General features: G+C 43.0%; 1 protein-coding gene across 3 annotated transcripts in view; it reads left to right on the top strand.

The window, feature by feature from the left end:
- Positions 1 to 6,257, top strand: part of YLPM1 (YLP motif containing 1) — a 60,757-nt gene extending 54,500 nt beyond the window's left edge. For all 3 annotated transcript variants that reach the window (XM_077463660.1, XM_077463659.1, XM_077463658.1), the window contains 3 exons: positions 5,120 to 5,247; positions 5,404 to 5,554; positions 5,828 to 6,257. In XM_077463660.1, the coding sequence (XP_077319786.1) occupies positions 5,120 to 5,247; positions 5,404 to 5,550 (275 nt within the window). In that variant the 3' untranslated portion in view covers positions 5,551 to 5,554; positions 5,828 to 6,257. The remainder of the gene's footprint in view (positions 1 to 5,119; positions 5,248 to 5,403; positions 5,555 to 5,827) is intronic.
- The last annotated feature ends 11,680 nt before the right edge of the window (positions 6,258 to 17,937 follow it).

Raw genomic sequence — 17,937 nt, 5'->3', positions numbered from 1 at the left:
CCGCAGCCTAACGGGCACCAGAAAGCACCCCACCAACTGATGACTTCTGTTACATATAGAATACCAAACATTTCTTTCACATTTTGCACTTGGAAATGTCATTATTTAAATTGTTCTACTTGGCCTTTTTAACCTGTGTGTCATAAGAGCGGCATAAATGTAAGGTAAAATTTGTACGCATTAAACAATTGAAATGACATTTTCTGACATGGGTCCGCTGGGGAAGGGGTGTGGGGTGTGTGTTTTTTTTTTTTTTTTTTTTTTTTTTTAAATGCAGATGACTTCCTGTAGCATTGATGATACATTTATGTATTATCTAAGTGGCCTCATATCTTTCCATAAAGAATTATTACAGGTACTGCTTGAACAATGTTATGTTTGCTGTTCTCTTTTAATTTGCGCTGTTGACCACTGTATATTGCTGGAAGCCTCACCCATGGGGGTGGGGTTGGTGGATACACTTAGTGAACTAGGATCCATCCAAGGGTATCTAAGAGATGCTTTCTGTATGCTGAATGGCTGAAGACACCATTTGGCAGGCAATGGTCACGTCATTGTAGTAGAGTACGTAGGACTGCAAGTGCAAGTCCAAAATTGTGGAGGCTGTTTGCAAACTTGATTGGCTTAGTTAAAGCGGTAGTAAAGGCCATTTAAAAAAAAAAAAAAATCTTTCCCCTGCAAGTTAAGAACATAATGCGCTAGTATGAATCACTAGCACATTATTAAAGACTTTCCTTAAAACAAAGCCCTAAATTTCGGCCAGGTCTTGAATGAATCGTCTGAAATTCGCTTAGCGGGAGGCGCTGTTGCCCCCTCGTGCTCAACATAATTCAATTGAAAAGTTGGCGCTGAGCAGAAGGTTGTTGGCTGAATAGCACCTGATTGGATGCAGTTACCTGTTTGGGTATTTGGACAGCCAGTGTTGCCAGTGCAGGCTGTCGATTTATACAATGTTAGGACTTTTTTCATTAAGCCCGTGTATGGCCAACTTTATTGCAGAAGTAGTGTTTAGTCCTTTTCAATTTTTTCTTAAAGCGGAGTTCCAGGCCTTTTATGTTTATTAAAAGTCAGCATCTACAAAAAGTGTAGTTTGCTGACTTTTTAATAAACAGACACTTACCCGTTCCACGGTCCAGCGATGCAGCCGAACGGGGTGTCGCTCCTTTCCCCCTCTCCACCGGCGCCTCCATTGCCACTCTGGGCACTTGGCTGTGACAGCTTTTGGCGTCACAGCCAGGCATGCGCGAGTCGCTCTGTGTTCCTGGACTGGACAGGTTGATCTCCTGGGACCTGTCAGGTGGCCCCTCCCTCTAGGCGATCTCCTGGGACACGTAAGGCAAAAAGAGTTGCTTAGGCGGAAGGAGGAAGTGGGAGAGGAAGTCTCCCTCCTAATGAAGCCCCCAGTCCCCCACCCCCAAAAAAGACATGCCAAATGTGGCATGTAAGGGGGCGAGGAGTGCTTAAAGCGGAAGTTCCATTTTTGGGTGGAACTCCACTTTAAAGTATAGGTAAACTTTTGTTTTAGATTTGGAAGCGGTGGTGAGCGGTTAGAACCAATGTTGGGTCTTTAGTGTTGTCTCTGCCCATGCTGAGGAAGATTCACTCCCAATTGTTCAGGTCCACAATGTCTCCAGGTATAAAATTGTGGGGAGATCCACCAATGGGAATAGAAGGAACTTCTTCCAAAGGGGACTCGTGTTCCTCTGAAATCTCCTATAAGATTTCCTCACATTTAAGACATGTCGCTTCCAGTTGAGTCTTTAGAAAAGGACGTGAAGAGAAATTTTCTCATTGAGACGCAGCATGAAAAACCTGACAACCGTTTTATCTCTCTCCCACTCCATCCAAAAATGTTGGCTTTAGATAAATATGTAGGAGTCGGAGGTCTACTTGATGTCCAATTTAAAATCCTTGTATCCGTGTATACTTTTTCATACATTGTAAATAGGGGCACATTGATTTTATCTTGCTACTTACACTTCTGTAATGTGCAAAAATCTTGGATTTTTTTTTTTTTTCGAGATGGGAAAGTATATATCTTGTCTTGGACCTTTTTTTTTTTTTTTTTTTTTTTTTTTACATTTTAGTTACTTCCTGTTTCCCTCTCAGATCAAGCATGCATGCAGGAGGGTATGCTAAGCTAAGGGCAGATGGATTCCAGGAAGTAAATGCTACATACATTTTTTGCCCTTACTCAAGATGGCAATGGCCAGAAATGCTTGGGGGGGGGGGGGGTGTTAAAGTGATTTCTCAAAAAAAAAAAGGAATGGGTAAGATTGCTTTGAATATTACAAATGACAGTATTACTCAACCCAGTACCCTGCAGTCACGATAGCTGGTCCCCCCACAGTACACAACACGGAAATGCAATTATTTTAGTAAATATAAACTGCTTGAATACTTTTTTTTTTTTTTTTCTCTCATCAGCAGTATATAGCAATCTTGTGACTCCTATCAGTGTCTGGTTAAAGCTTGTAGGAGGTGTTTTCATTCTCTGACTGTCCTATGAGGCAGTAGGGCCCCTGACCCTCTGGACAGTGCTGATTGGCCCTGTTCTGATCACATGCACCCTTTCAGGGGGGGAAAAACACTCTAGTAGTGCACACCAAACTGAGCATGTGCAAATTGCCCCCAAGGCTCTGTACTATCAGCAGATGGATTGGGGACAGTGGAAGAAGGGGAGAATCGGGGAACACAGGGCCAAACAGCCTTTTTACACAATGCAGAGGATTAACTCCTTAGGTACCACCGTGACTATAACAAACATGGTTTACTGCGTATACAGACTGATTTTACCATTTGTGGGTTTAGTAACACTTTGTTAAATAGCGTTGTTTTTTCTTTTGGTTTGTGGTGTTTGGAATCACTGAAGTTCCGCTTTAAGTAGAAGTGCCTTCAACGAGCCCGGATAGCGTCTAGTGGCTGGGATAAACGACTCTAGATTTAAAGTGGTTGTAAACCCTCACATACATAGAGAGAAAATAGTTCTCCTCCACAAAATTGTACCTGTTTATCTGTAGCCATCTCTCTGTAGCCGTGCAAAGTACAACATTTAGACAGCATTTCTCATTTCCAGAAGCTAAGGGCGGTGATCTGATGTCGCACGCTGCACATTAGAGCAGGGAGCTGAATGTAATCTGAGACCAGACTGGCGGAATGGACACGCCTCCCTTTACACAGTCTTATGGGGTAAACATGCACAGCTGAGGCTGTCAATCGCCTGCTGTGTACTTTGGGTGAGTGGGAGTCTTATGGGATTGTCTGGTGTCCACATACTCTCAGAAGTGACTAATGCAACTAGCACATGAGTGAGAGCGCAGACAGAAACCACACTAGGTGCTTTGGATAGAGGCAAGTACACAATATTGAAGTATATGCTTCGTTCATTTATTTATTTTCAGAGGTTTACAACCACTTTAAAGCTCAACTTCCTCAAATGTTATAAACAAATTGGTTGCTTTTAAATGATTTTGCTGTGGATATGTAAATTATTTTAAGCGTCAGAAACTTGTCTATATCCTGTAGCATGGTAGAGGGAGGAACAACTCCCCAAGCCAGTCTTGCTCTGCTGTATGCGCACGTGCGGACAGGACTGGCAGAAGAACAGTGATGATCTCATTCGTTTTTGCTTCTCCCTCATTGTCCATCATAGGCTTGGGGGGTGGGGGGGGGGTGTCATGTTGGTGAAATGGCTATTTTACCTCACTGCAGTAGAGAGCTGCAAGGAGGTGTAGTCCTGTGAGTGCTGGTCGGGAAGGAGTCTTCCAACGCTCCAGACAATGACATGAGCTGAAGCATCCTCATGAGTAGACTTCAGTGGGTGGGCTGAACAGCGCTGGGGGCATGGCCTGGCGGGGTTTAAAGCTTGGACTGCCACAGCGGGTCTTGTTCTGATGTGCGTCTCCCAGAACCTTCAGCTCTTGGGGTTTTGCAAATGTCAGGATTGTCCTTTTTGGCAGGTTAAAGGAGTTGTAAAGCCAGAAGGTTTTTTTTTTTTTATCTTCATGCATTCTATGCATGAAGATGAAAAGCCATCTGTGTGCAGCAGCCTGCCCCCAATACTTACCTGAGCCCCATCTCTATACAGCAATGTCCACTACTGTCTTTCCCTCCTGATTAGCTGAGACACAGCAGTGGAGTCATTGGTTCCCACTGCTGTCAATCAGTCAGTCAATCAGGAGAGAGAAGGGGGCAAGGCCGTGCTGCAGCTCCATGTCTGGACACGGGGAGCTATGATTCTGCTTTGGTGCCCCCATAGTAAGCTGCTTGCTGTGGGGGCACTCGACAGGCAGGGGAGGGGCCAGGAGCACAGAAGGGACCTGACAAGAGGAGGATCAGGGTTGCTCTGTGCAAAACCAACTGCACAGAGGAGGCAAGTATGTCATGTGGTTGGTTTTGTTTTTTTGGGGGGGGGAAAAGACGTTACAATCCATTTAATTCCTATATTTTGTATTTAGACTGTGCCAACAGCTCCTTACACGAAACCAGATGGCAATGGCAGAATATCAGAATCTGATTTCTGCATTGCTTTATCTGCTCTACTACACTGTGATCACATGTCAGTGTGGTAGATGATGGTGCATTGGCTCACACTGAAGGTGTTTCCTATTGGCACTGTATTGTAATGACTGCAGGTTTCCCATTTATCACAAGACAAATCATAAGATCTCTTGTAGACATGCGTTGGTTTCATGTGCTTTATGTCCATTTGAAACGCAGGTCAGAAAATTCCCATTAACTTCAGTGATCTAGAATAGATGACAGTTCTGTGGCTAAGTTTGACCCCACTTGCCTTGCATATCTTCGCATGCAGCCGGTGTGTGTAAACTACAGGCAAAGCAGGTCACACTGCGTTTTTCCATTCTAATGCATGCATTTTTAGCAGTGTTCAAATGTAAAGGCTGTTTGAGAAGAAGCCAGACAATGAGCCCTAATAGTATCTGTTGCTCAGCCAATTTTCAGAAGTGTGCTGTACTGCCCATAGTAGCCATTTTAGATGGAATCAACTTGGTTCCTTCCACTTACTGGGATCTGGCTGGTCCCCCTGGGCAGGGCTGTGTTATATTGAATGTCGATTGTCGTCAGGAGGGTTTGTAATCCAGCATACTTTTCTCCCCAGATAAGCTGGATGGTTTAAAGGCTAACAAGAGGAAGCGGGACTATGAAGCGGTGTCAAGTCGCATGGAAGATTACCTACAACTTCCGGATGATTATGACACGCGGGAGTCTGAGCCTGGGAAAAAGAGGGTAAAGCAGATTCAAAGCAACGTCATATAAAAAAAACTTGTTGTTGAAGCCATGGCTTTATTATAACTGGCCGTGGACATTTTCTGCCTCATCTCCATTGCAACAAGATTTGATGATTTTTTTTTTTTTTTTTTTTTCTTTCTTTTTCTTCACCAGGTCAGATGGGCCGATCTGGAAGAAAAGAAAGATGCTGACCGGAAAAGGGCCATCGGCTTTGTTGTTGGCCAGACAGACTGGGATAAGATCACTGATAAAAGTGGACACTTGGCAGAGCGAGCACTGAACCGCACCAAATACATTTGAGGTGGTGAGTGGCATGTATAATTCCCGAACTGTGTGTCGCCTCCATTCTTTGTCAGCCACTTAGAGATCACATTTCTATAAATGGCTGATGTTTTTTAGGTTGTTTTGTCACTGCTTTTGTTTGGAGCCGATGGCCTAATTTGTAGAATTATTGGGCTCCTTTTTTATTTCTGTCTTGCAGTAGCATTAAATGTTGTTTTATCTGTTCTTAGTTCTGTGGAATTCAGCTCTTGCCATGTTGCTTGCACTTCTTCTAAGAGGGATTTTTGTCTTCCAGGTGCCCTCCAGAAGACAGTGAAGACGGCAGTGGACTGTCCCTACAAATTTTATTTTATTTTGTTATGTAACGTAAAAGTACATGATGCAACGTCTTAGACTCGGTTGTAGTAATATTATTGTCCCAGGAAATGTGCATGTGTTGCATTTTATATTCTGTGTAGTTCATTTAAAGTGGTTTACTGGAGAAATAAATTCTGTGGACACACTTACCTCACTTGTAGATTCATTTATTTTGTCTGACAAGAAGATTCCAGATGCTCATGGTGGACATCGATTTTTCTGGAAGATTGCTTATTTTGACATGACATGATACCAGGCGACACCCGCAACGCCTGAAGCTTTATTTCTAATCCTTGTTAGACTTCGCTGTGCGTTTTTTCAGCATTTTTGTTGTATGTTTTTAATATAAATAAATACTTTTTTAGTCATTCTGTGTAGTGTCCTCTTTAGCTTCTGACCACCAAGCTTCTTAGAAAATGGACTCTCCTGGAAATTAAATGAAACCTGGTTATAAGAGCGTCATATTCTGATTTCTATTTCTGGTGCTGTAACATGGCATACTTTTCACATGCAGTCCCCACTGGGGACTTCTCTTGTGAATGTATGCACGTCTCTAGGTCGTCAGCGATTTGTGAGGAAGAAGGGGATTCTGATGGTGAAGATATTGTCCCTGAATTCCATGTGTGTCTCTGCGTCTTCATTGCATGGAAGAAGGTGATTTTAATGGTGAAGATATTGTCCCTGAATTCCATGTGTCTCTGCGCGTCCTCTTCATTGCATGGAAAAAGGTGATTCTAATGGTGAAGATATTGTCCCTGAATTCCATGCATATCTGCATCGTACTCATTGCATGGAAGAAGGCGATGCTGATGGTGACGATATTGTCCCTGAATTTCATGTGTCTTTATCCTCAGGCATTGTAGGAAGAAGTTGATTTTGATGGTGAAAATATTGTCCCTAAATTCCATGCGTGCGTTCCTCTTACTCCTCCAGTGCAGTGTTTCTCAACCTTTTTTTTTTTTTATTTTTTTTTTCCCCCATCAAGACACCCTTTAAATATTATGTACAATCTCGAGACACCCTTTAAAAATTATGGACCACCTTGAGGCACCCCATTCTAAAATGTAACAACTATTCTTCTAGTTTTTACATAATGCAGCAACATCCACAAGTCCAAGTAGGACACCCAACGTTAGAGGTTATTTACTCTTCCAAACCAAACACACTTTTTCAAACTGCTACTGACTAGTATTCCAAAGTTTCTCTTCTTCCTCGGTTTTTCTCCAACGCTGATGGAGAGAGGCGGGAGAGGGTCAAACAAGGATGCTAGGCGGGCGATTGACATTCTCCGTTTTAACTGATGACGCCATTAGTCGTTAGGATGCCGGCAGCTAGAAGGTTGTAATGATGCAAAACCTGTGAATTGGTGTAACTAAAAGCCAGCCTTCATCTACTCACTGGCTTGTATGCAATTTTTAGCCATTTTGCCAAGGTACCCCTGAAGAAACCTCAAGGCACCCTGGTTGAAAAAGGTTGCTCCAGTGAGTGTAAGAAAGAAGGTGATTCTGATGGAGAAGATATTGTTCCTGTGCTGCCATGTCTGTATGGTCTCTTGAGCTGTGAAGTGTGATGCCGCAGATGGGAACTCTGGAGGTACTTTATCTCTTAGGGCTTGTATGTTTCTGCTACAATGAGACTAATAAACAATAGCTGAAGGCAATAGATTTGTATTACTGTTTTCATTATTACACAGGTTTATAGCAAAGTGCTTCATTTTTACATTTTGCTTGTTCCTAATTTTTTTGCTCTTTTTGCTATTTTGTGAGCTATTTCTGAAAATTTGCACTGCCAAGATTCGTGAAAGGCAAGAGGGAACAAATCATGTCACACAGGAGCTCTGATTTCGGCAAAGCTTTCACGTTGAATGTCCTAGTAGACGCATACTAGGGTACGATCGTAGTGGAAGGTCGCTAAAAGGGTTTGATACAAGGTCTAGTTTCTCTTTACAGGTGTCCTTCTGGCTGGTCGTTGCTCAAGAAGTGACAGAAGATGCATAATGATCTTGGCTGTAGTATCGTAAAATGATTGTTGTTGAACACACAGTGGAAGTGGAAGGCTGTGCTCTCGTGGGATCATTTCATCTGTGACTACGCTGGAGCACCACATGGTGTCTGAATCTCTTTCAGTGGACAGTGGACTATCGCGACACTATCAAATTTGTTAATGAGGAAAAATACACTTCAGCGATAAAGGGAAACCTAAAATGACATCCTTATTAGTTCAAGTGGACAGAAATGTTCATAACTCCAAACTCTCAAATACAACTGAAAAAAAAAAATGGTGTAGGGCACAAACAGCGGGTAGGCACTTACAAAGATAACAAATTAAGCATGTACGTGTCCTTGTACTTCATAGATTGTGCTCATGTGGGTTTAATGAACACCAAAACATATAGAACATCTGTTGTGACAGGACAATATAAAGGTTTACAACAGACACACAAAGTATTTTATTACATATATATGTTATTATTTAAGCTTTGGGAATATATTTCATACAGAATCGTTAGGTTGAGTAACAATTATCTAAAACATGCAGTTGGTCTGAATGTGAAGGCAGCTTGTGGCCACACTGGAACATCCCAGGCTAAACAGTGATTTGATAAGTCAGGAGAACAAGGTTGGCAGGGAACCGTATTTAAATTGCAAGAATGATCAAGATAATGATTACCACAATGCAATATAAAAAGGCTGGGACAGCCAGTGACAACCCTGCTGTCAAAAATCAAGGTAACTGGTGACCTCAATAAGACATAAGGAGGGTAGGAGTAGTGGTCACCTCATTTTGGCTGGTTTGGTAAGCTAACCCTTGTTAAAACTGTCAAATCTAGCCTTTGTGTGGGCATAACTATAGCATTTTGGCTTCAAAATGAATAAAAAAATATTGAAACAGAAAAAAAAAGAACTCTGATAGTGGGAACTACGTCGGAATATTAGAATGCTTACAACACCGGCATATTAACGGGTGACCATATGGGGACATTTTTGGGCCAAAGTTGATTGTGGCTGTGCTGGAATGTCAGAAGAGCAGGGAAGCTAGTGACTGCACTGTAAGATAAGCTACGAAGGCTGAAGTTCACGGTGACCACACCAGGACATCTTTTAGCGCTTGGTTTGGATTACATTAGAACATTATCAGGTTCAGACTGCATTTTATGAAGATAGAAATGTGAGAGATGCTAAAGAAGCACTGAGGAGTACATAAGAATGGGTTTCCTGGGTTGTGCCGGAGATTGCTTTCTGGACCTCCTCTATTGTCAACAATCCTAGTCGCCAAACGACTAACTTGGCATATCGGTGTATTTTCTTAGCCGCTTTAGACCGACCTTTACCTCAAGAGCTTCGCTACTGGAACAGGGAAAGTGAAACATCGTTGCTGGGGGTTACCAACAATACCAGAGCCTGTATATGCCAGGAAAATGTTGGGTTGCTCAAACCAGAAGTTTGAAACCAAGAAGCCCAGGCCAAGTTTAGCTACTGTGGACTGCATCAGTTTTTGTGGCCGACAGTGGATCTGAACTAGGATCACACGGTTACACACTTTATTGCTGCAAGGTTAATGTTCTCACAGCAGGTGGCATTTTAAGTTTTGAACTTCTCAAGTTTTGTTGTGATCACAAATTAAATTAAGAAACCGTATCTGCTTTTAATGTTTTGGTGCTTCTGTGGTCTTCCATGAGTTCCCCGTCTCTTGGATGTCAATTTGTCCTCCACGAGTCTTAGGATAGATGGCTGTCCCCATGTCTTCCATAAGTCTCCCAGCAGATGAAATTACCCATGTCCTCCAAGTCTTCCGAACAGATGAGTGTCAACCCTGAGTGTCAAGTTCCCAGCAGATGGACATCTCCCAACAAATGGGCAACTTTGTCCTCCATGGGTGCCCTGACAGCTGGATGTCAGAGTGCCCTGCACGAGTCCCAAGACAACTTGATGTCACCACCATGTCCTACAGCAGCTGAATGTCACTGTGTCCTCCATAGATCTCCCAGCAAATGTAAAGCCCTGTTTACTTTATAAGTTCTCTGCAGATTAATGTACCAGTGTCCTCCACGAGGTCCCCAGCAAATGTACAATGTACTGTTCTCCATGAGGCCCCTGGCAGATGGATCTCCCTGCGTCCTCCACAAAGCCCCCAGCAGATGGACTTTCATGTCTCCTCCAGGATTCTCCCACTACATGGACATCCATATCTTCCATGAGTCTCCAGACAACTGGACAGCCACGTCGTCTCCTCTAGGAATCCCCTGCCAAAGGAATGTCCCCTTGTAATCCATGCTTCTCCCAGCAGATGGACATTCCCCTGTCCTCTGGGACTTTTCTGGCAACTTGATGTCTCCATTTCCCCAGGACTCCCTCGCCAGAGGGGTAGCCTAGAGATTGGTCCCAGCAGAGCTTGAGTGGAAACAACAAGACTATATTCCTCCTGGGCTATATCAAGGTTCCAAATGGTCAGTGAGCCAATTGAATGCGTCCATTCTTGCCTGTGGTACTGAGAATTGGGTGGGGGCTGTCTGTGTACAGGGTGTTTGGTTTTAGTTCTGGCTCTCCATTTGACTTGGTTTTCCAAGATGACTGTTCTTGCAAGAGAGTAAATATCCCTCCTTCCATCAGCGGAGGTAGTGCTCTGCTAAATTTCTCTTAATTCAACAGCTCTTTCTTTGCGTTATTGGATGTCTTCACGTCGCTGAAAGGAGTATCTAAAATAGAAAGCTACAAGTTTGCAATGATCATAGAATGAATAAGTGACAGTCCTATTTTGTTTTTATTTATATAGTAAAAATATAAAGTGTACATTTCTAGAGTCAATCGCCAAAATGAAAATCGAAACTCCAAGCTTCACTAAAATAAAATGATGGCTGAGCCTTCAGACACGAGTCTTCTATTCGCCACTCTCTGGTAGAAGGATACGGCATTGATCGGATCCAGAAATTTCTGCTCTCCTGACCCAATATGTATTGTGTTTCTGGGATTTGGGCCTCTGTTTTTTTTTTTTTTTTTTTTTTTTATGTTCACGTTTAAACCCCCACCACTTCTCACCATCAGTGTCCATTGGTGAATGGACGAAAATGTCTCAGGTTAATGTGCTTAAACTCAGATGACAACTGATGGATTATATCTTCTTGCATTGTCTAATAAAACCTCAATTCAATCCTACTGGGCTCAGACTTATTATTAAGACTACAGTCCCTGGCATTTTGGGAAAAATTAACAAAATTCTGAATGGAATTTCTGGTATGATTGAAGGGCAGAATGGAGACAGCCTGCTGCGGAAGAAAAGTGGTACTGGCTGTTGTGTCTTTAGTAGATAGGGCACCTCATCCCAAATATAAATTACAGAGGGAAGCAACAGTGAGGGGATTATAACTGTGCCAAAGACAAAATAATACAAATATTTAGAGCTGCACGATTCTGCCCAAAATGGAAATCGCAATTTTTTTGCTTAGAATAAAAAGATTGCGATTCTCGCGGCGTAAAATCTATCACATTATACAAAAAAAGGCTAACTAGCTTTTTTTTTTATTAAAGTAATATTTTCCCCCAAAAAATTGCATTTGAAAGCTGCGCAAATACAGTGTGACATAAAATATTGCAACCACCATTTTATTCTCTGGGGTGTCTACTAAAAAAAAATGTTGACTCAAAGTAATTTTCTAGCAAAAAAAAAATATTTTACCTTGAAAACTAAATGTCAGCAAAAAGGTTTAGTGTTTTAAAGTGGAGGGCCACTCTAAAAATAAAAGGCATTTAATATTCTTAAAAAAAAAAAAATGTGAATTTTTTTTTTTTAACTTACCAGAAGCTCCTGTTTCTAGGCAGTCTTCCTATTCCGCAGTGCTTTCTCATCTTTGGTGAGTGGCCCCGTTGCCTTCTGGGACATGTGTGGCCCAGAACACAACAGGGCCATTCACAAATTGCCGCGTGACAGGAAACGGGCATTGAAGGCGCAAGGCTCCACTGCCTATTTCCCTTAGTGTGGATGGTGGCACCAGGACACGATACGAGGGACATATCGGCCTGGGGGGGTGGGGGGGGGTGCTCAACATCGTTGGCGCCCTGGACTGTAAGTGTCCTTATTAAAAGTCAGCAGCTACAGTGTTTGCAGCTCCTGACTTTTAAAAATGTTTAAGGCTGGAACACTGCTTTTTTTTTTTTTTTTTTTTTTTTTTTTTTTTTTCTTTTTATAAAGTCTATTGCATTGGCAAATTGTTACAATGTTTATACTTAAGTTCAACTGATAAAGAATGTTTTGATTCTTGGCACACTGCCCCGTTTTTTCCTCTTCCTTTCTTTTGACAGCTGTGGCTTCAGAGGGGCAGAGAGAATTCTTTGCATAGAAATAATTGACAAACTTTAGTCAAGATCGCGATAACGATTCTTGACGATTGTGCAGCTCTACAGATATTTATAAAACTATCACATTTTATTACAATGAAGTAAAACAATACAGTATATCAAGACGCATAAACAGACAAAAATCGATGATGTAAAGGAGCAAATAGGCAGACTAAGCCAAGATAGGGGTGACCAGGGTGATAACAAGTCACTTGTTCCCTACTAGTTTCACCAAGACATTGGCTTCATCAGGGGAATATAATATAAGAAAGTATATGCATTGCTGTAAAAAAAGAAAAAAATTCAAAGGAAAATATATTGAAATAAAATATCAAATAGATGCATGTAGCTGGATAATCAGTTAACATGATATATGTCCAGGCCCCTTCGCCCGCATGATCACACCAGCCCCTCACAAATAATGGGAATCCCATAAACCTAAAGAATCAACCAAACATACCCTGGTAGCACCAAAGGACAGGGTCCGTGTGGTCCCATACCCATGCTGGTGGAATCTGCTCCAGAAAGTATAGAGCTCCTTTTTCCTCAAATACTCTTCTTTGAAGGAATAGAGGGAATGATTTACTAAAACTGGAGAGTGCAAAATCTCTTGTACCTCTGCATAGAAACCAATCAGCTTCCAGGTATTATTGCTAAAGCTAATTGGTTACCATGCACAGCTGCACCATATTCTGAGTGCTCCAATTTTAGTAAATCTCTCCCACCAGTGCAGAGTATTTCAGAGGATGAGTCTGAAGTAGTAGAGTCCCCAAGCACAGTATTTTAGAAGAGGAGAGTTAGAGGAAGGAGCAGAATACTCCAGCTACACAGTATTTCAAGAGGGTAAGAGGAATGAGTAGTGTATTCCAACAAAGCGGAGAGTTTCAGTAGAGAAGAGTTTTGAGGAAGAAGCAAAGTATTTCAGGAGTATTAGAGGTAAAACACAGTCCCCCATCAGTGCAGAATATTTCAGGAGAGGAGAGTTGGTTAAGAGGATAGAGCAAATTCATCCAGCAGTGCGCAGAGTATTGCAGTATAGGAAAGTTAGAGGAAGATGTAGAAGCAAGAGCAGAAATAAGTCTGGGCAACAAACATCTTCTACTTAAATACGCTTTTCCAACAGAGGACTCTGCTCATCCCTTTCTGATGTACTCTGTGCCACCAGAGTATTTCAGGAAAGGATCCGATTTTTTTTCAGCAGAGTTAAAGTGGTTGTACACCCTGTACAACCACTTTTACCGACAGGTAAGCATATATTAAGGCTTACCTGTAGGTGCTGGAAATATCACCTACGGCGTATGCGCCCTTTAGAAAGGGCAGCTGGTGCCTGATGTGACGCCACATGACTACGGCCAGTCACAGAGCTGGAGTTTGTGTTCCCGGACAAAAGAGGGGTGACTATGGGTGCTCGCTGCTATTGGGGACAGCAGTGACATTGCAGGCTTCAGTTTCAGGTAAGTGACACATAATGGTCTAGTATGCGATGCATGCTAGCCCAATTATGGGTTACCTTGATGATCTCCTCCTGAGAGCAGCTTCCACCTCAGGATTAGAGGATGTGGTGATCACCATGTAAACCCTGCAGGAATTTTGGTGCTTGCGCCTGGAGTACTTAGGCTTACTGTTTGGACTCTGGAAGTGAGAGTATTTCTCCCTTCAGACAAATTGCAGACTTTAAAGCCGCGGTGAAGCTGTTGATGAACCGCAAGTGGTCCTCGCTACGCTGCTGCATGCGAGTCCTGGGCCTCATCGTTGCCTCCTTCAAGGCGGTACCGTATGCCCAATTTCACACCAGAGTCTTGCAGAAGGAGATATTGGCAAAATGGGACAAATCTCTGTTATCCCTGGATCAACCGATTCAGGTAAGCCAGTTATTTAGGGACTCTCTTCTCTGGTGCCTGAGATCTCCAGCTCTTTGGTCCGGGAAGTCGTTCCTACCTCTGCATTGGACAGTGATCACACGGAGTACAGTCGACCCAGGGCCTCTGGTTGAGGGAGGAATCCAAGTTGCCGATCAGTGTGCTCAAGCTTCGAGCGATCAGGCTGTGCCTCTCCACATGGTCGATGAGACTAAGAGGGCGTCCGATCAGGATCCAGTCAGACACCGCCATGGCAGTGGCAATTCTAGCCTAGGGAAAAAAAATATTTTTCAGGGAGCTTAAAGATTAACTGCTGTGTTCTCACTTAATTTTTTAATAAAAACATCTTTATCATTCTGAACCACTTTTCATATTTTATATATACTCTACTTTCCAAATATGCTGCAGAAATCTCCCTCACTCAGTCTGGCTGCATCCATTTTAACTGGGCAGCTGAAGCTGCTGCCTGTTCACTTCCTGGATTTATACAGATGCCTGCAGCACTAATTGGCCCTCTTATGACTCATTCCTGGCAAACTCTCATGAGAGAGAGTGTACTGTGCATAATGTCATGAGCCTAGGCTTAATACTAAGCAAGAAAAAGGAAGTTGGGCTGTATAAGGTAGTTACTGGCAGAAAAAAAATAAAGTTTTACTAACCAAAGTTAATGTGGTTGTAAACTCTGTTACACTATTTTACCGTAGCGTGAATATTTGCTAAACTTGCACAGTTTAGCAGATATTCACTGTACAGTATTCTCATGTGCACTAAAGCAATGGCTGCTCGTGCCATTTCTTCAGTTGCTGTGACTGGTGCCTCCTGTGCAGGAGTTACATCATTGCCGCTCGGGCCAGTCCCAACGCCAGCGCCTGCGAACCTGGAAATAAGTCCGGGAGACATCTCGCCGGTCACAGTGGTGTGTGGGGGCTGCTGCAACAGCTTCAGTCTAAGGTAAGTACTTCATAATGAGCTAGTATGCGATGCACACTAGCTCCTTATGGCTTTGGCTTGCAGGTTTTGTTTTTTGTTTTCTTCTTAGTTTAGAACCCCTTTTTACCACAAGGGCAGAAGATTTAATAGAGGAAAAGATGAAAAAAAAATTAAAAATATACCGATGCTCTGCTTTAAGAAGATACTCAGCCACTCAATGAAATTGGTGAAGTGGTTCAACCTTCAATTGCGTAGGGTGTTCTATACTGTTAGAGCGGTAAGGATGTGGAACTCCCACAATCAATAGTGTAAGTGGGAATTGTTTATACCGGTAGTTTAAATAAAAATAAAATAAAAAAAAAAAACACTTATGGGCATCTTAGGCAATACAAACAGGGAAATGGTATTGAGAAAAACAGATGCACACCCACACAGGGTCAGGTGGAATAAAGACTCCCGTTCAACAACTATGAAATTATGTAGTGGGAAGGGAAACCCAACTGATATCCACTCCAGCCTTCCTCCAACAACATTGTTGGCCAGTTCTGTAAAAGTAATGGATGAAATCTGAGGAACTGTCACTGGTGTATGGCTGGCTGAAAATGTTGATAACCTGGCTCCATGCACCTTCTAGCATTGTAGTGATAAAGCCAGCTGAGTTCTGAGGCAGATTAACTTTCACCCTCCCCCCTAAAGCAACTGGCGACCCTCCTGCTGTTGCGGAGCTAGAAATCCCATGAGGCTGACAGTTGCAAGCATGACTCCCACAAGCAGGGGCATGATGGGAATTGTAGTTCCACAACAGCTGGAGGGCTGCTAGTTTGACACCACTGCAAAGGATAACTAAACCCATAAACAAAAATGTTAACCATTGTGGATTACCTGTCCTTAGATGGGGTAGCTTCATTTGTTTTACTTCTTCAGGCTAAGAATATTTTTGGTAAGTACAGAAAATACCTGTAGATGCTGCCACCAATGGAAGTAGCTCTGTTACTTCCTGTGAAACGAACTGGAATCAAAAACAATGTTATCTTTCTTTACTAAACCTATTATGTAATGAGATGAACCAAGGGAGCCATGGCTGGAGTCTATCCTGCATAGCAACTATCCACAGTTACAGTTGTAGAGCTGCCAGTCCCATTCTCGTGATCGGCTATGTGACCTCCTGCAGCTGCGTCCTGGGAGGTTTCATCCCCAATTGGACGTGTGAGGACAGCACCTTCAGTATTTGGCTGTTCCAACAACTGCGGCCCTTTTTGTTCTGGAGGTATTTTCATGGGCAGCATATACAAGGGTGAACTCCACCCCCTCCATGTTATAGGTCTAGATACCCTCAAACCCTGGTTCACAACAACTTAAAATACTACAAGCTTGGTTGGCTTTTTGCCCTGGAGATAAATCAGGAAAATTTGGCTTTTTGACTTGCCAGTAAAATACTTTTTCTTGAAGTACAGTGCAGAAAGTTAAAACCTTTAACCTGGAGTTATATGCGGCAACCTTCAGGCAATGGGACACTGTCAAAAAAAGGAGAGCTGCAGGGACATGCCCTCCATAGCCCATCCTACTTCAATTTAGCCTCAGTTTTGTAGCAAGCAATAAAGGATCATATAGAACAGAGAGAAAGTACCCTATCCAAGAAATTGATTTTAGCAACAGTGCAAAATTAAATTTTCTTAGCTGTAAACTTACAGGATCCTTTGGACGTTCCGCAGTAAAGACTAAAGCAGTGCATCTGATGGATGGGCAACACAGCAAACCACGACAATAAGCCCAAATAACAAAACTGGTCAAGAAGGGCTCAGCAGTTGGTATCAGAGGAGGCCGAAACATCAACCTGGTGAAACTTAAACGTGTGAACAGAAGACCAGTTGGCAGTCTTGCAAATAAAAGATCTTCCCTGTAGCCCTGAGTGGTTTTCGCATGTGGCGCTCTCCCTCTGCAGCTCTTGATAGTTTCTGAAAAGCATGCAGCCCTCTGGTTTTTATGTACTGTACATGGTCCTCTTCCTGCTCCACCACCCTCATTGGTTTATGGGCTTCATGCTACCCTCAGTAGTTTATAGGCTGCACAAAGCCCTCTTCCCCTTTGATTAAGACCTCTGCCTTCTCCCTCCCCTGTTGCCCTTAGTAGTTTATTGGTTGCATGGGGCTCTCTCCCTCTGGGTCTGTGGCCCTCAGGGGTTTATGGGCAATGTAATGGAATTGCTTCTCACACTCCACTTGAGTGTTTCCATCATTTACCATTTCCTCCAATCTGAATATGGATATTAGATATAGCTGCATATTGCAACCACAAACTAGGCAGAACTTGTTTTGGCTGCAAAGCTAGAACTTGAAGGAATTTGAACAGCGGCACACAGAGATACACTCAGGGGACAATCCCCCCTTCTTGCATAATGACACAGGGTGGGGTAAACTACATTCAGTAACACACAGTATCAGCTGCGAGAGCTGTGGGAGGAATTTCCCCCCTCCCTCCTCACAGCTAATCCACATACATATCCCATAATACTTTTCTCCCAAGGCAGACAGACACTTAACAAACACATAGCAACTCCCACCTCAAACAATCTAGAAATGGTCTCTGACGAAAGGGGGACTTTATTTTCATATATTCTTGAGGGATATTGTTCAGAAATATTACTGTGCCAAGTGAAAGAACCCCTTCAACACAAACCACGCATATAAGACCCTGGATAACAGGAGTAAAAGGAAATGCTGAGTCTGGTGTGCTTGTACGGTGAGTCTGATTAGTGCAGATCAGACTGGGGTTCTCGGTCAACCATGTGCCACTAAGACATAGGAGGGGCCGGGGGAGCTGGACAAGGAGTTTCCAGAGCTCTCCAAGGTAAGCTGGGTTCCACAAGCCCCCCCGCCCAAAGTGACTCCCTTCACAGGCGACATGTGGCCCACTCCATCCTTGTATGC

The sequence above is a fragment of the Lithobates pipiens genome, unplaced genomic scaffold (genome assembly GCF_037356315.1).
Source record: "Lithobates pipiens isolate NorthernLeopardFrog02 unplaced genomic scaffold, aLitPip1_a1.2 Scaffold_30, whole genome shotgun sequence".
Classification (NCBI taxonomy): domain Eukaryota; kingdom Metazoa; phylum Chordata; class Amphibia; order Anura; family Ranidae; genus Lithobates; species Lithobates pipiens.
This window is presented reverse-complemented; position numbering and strand designations above follow the sequence as displayed.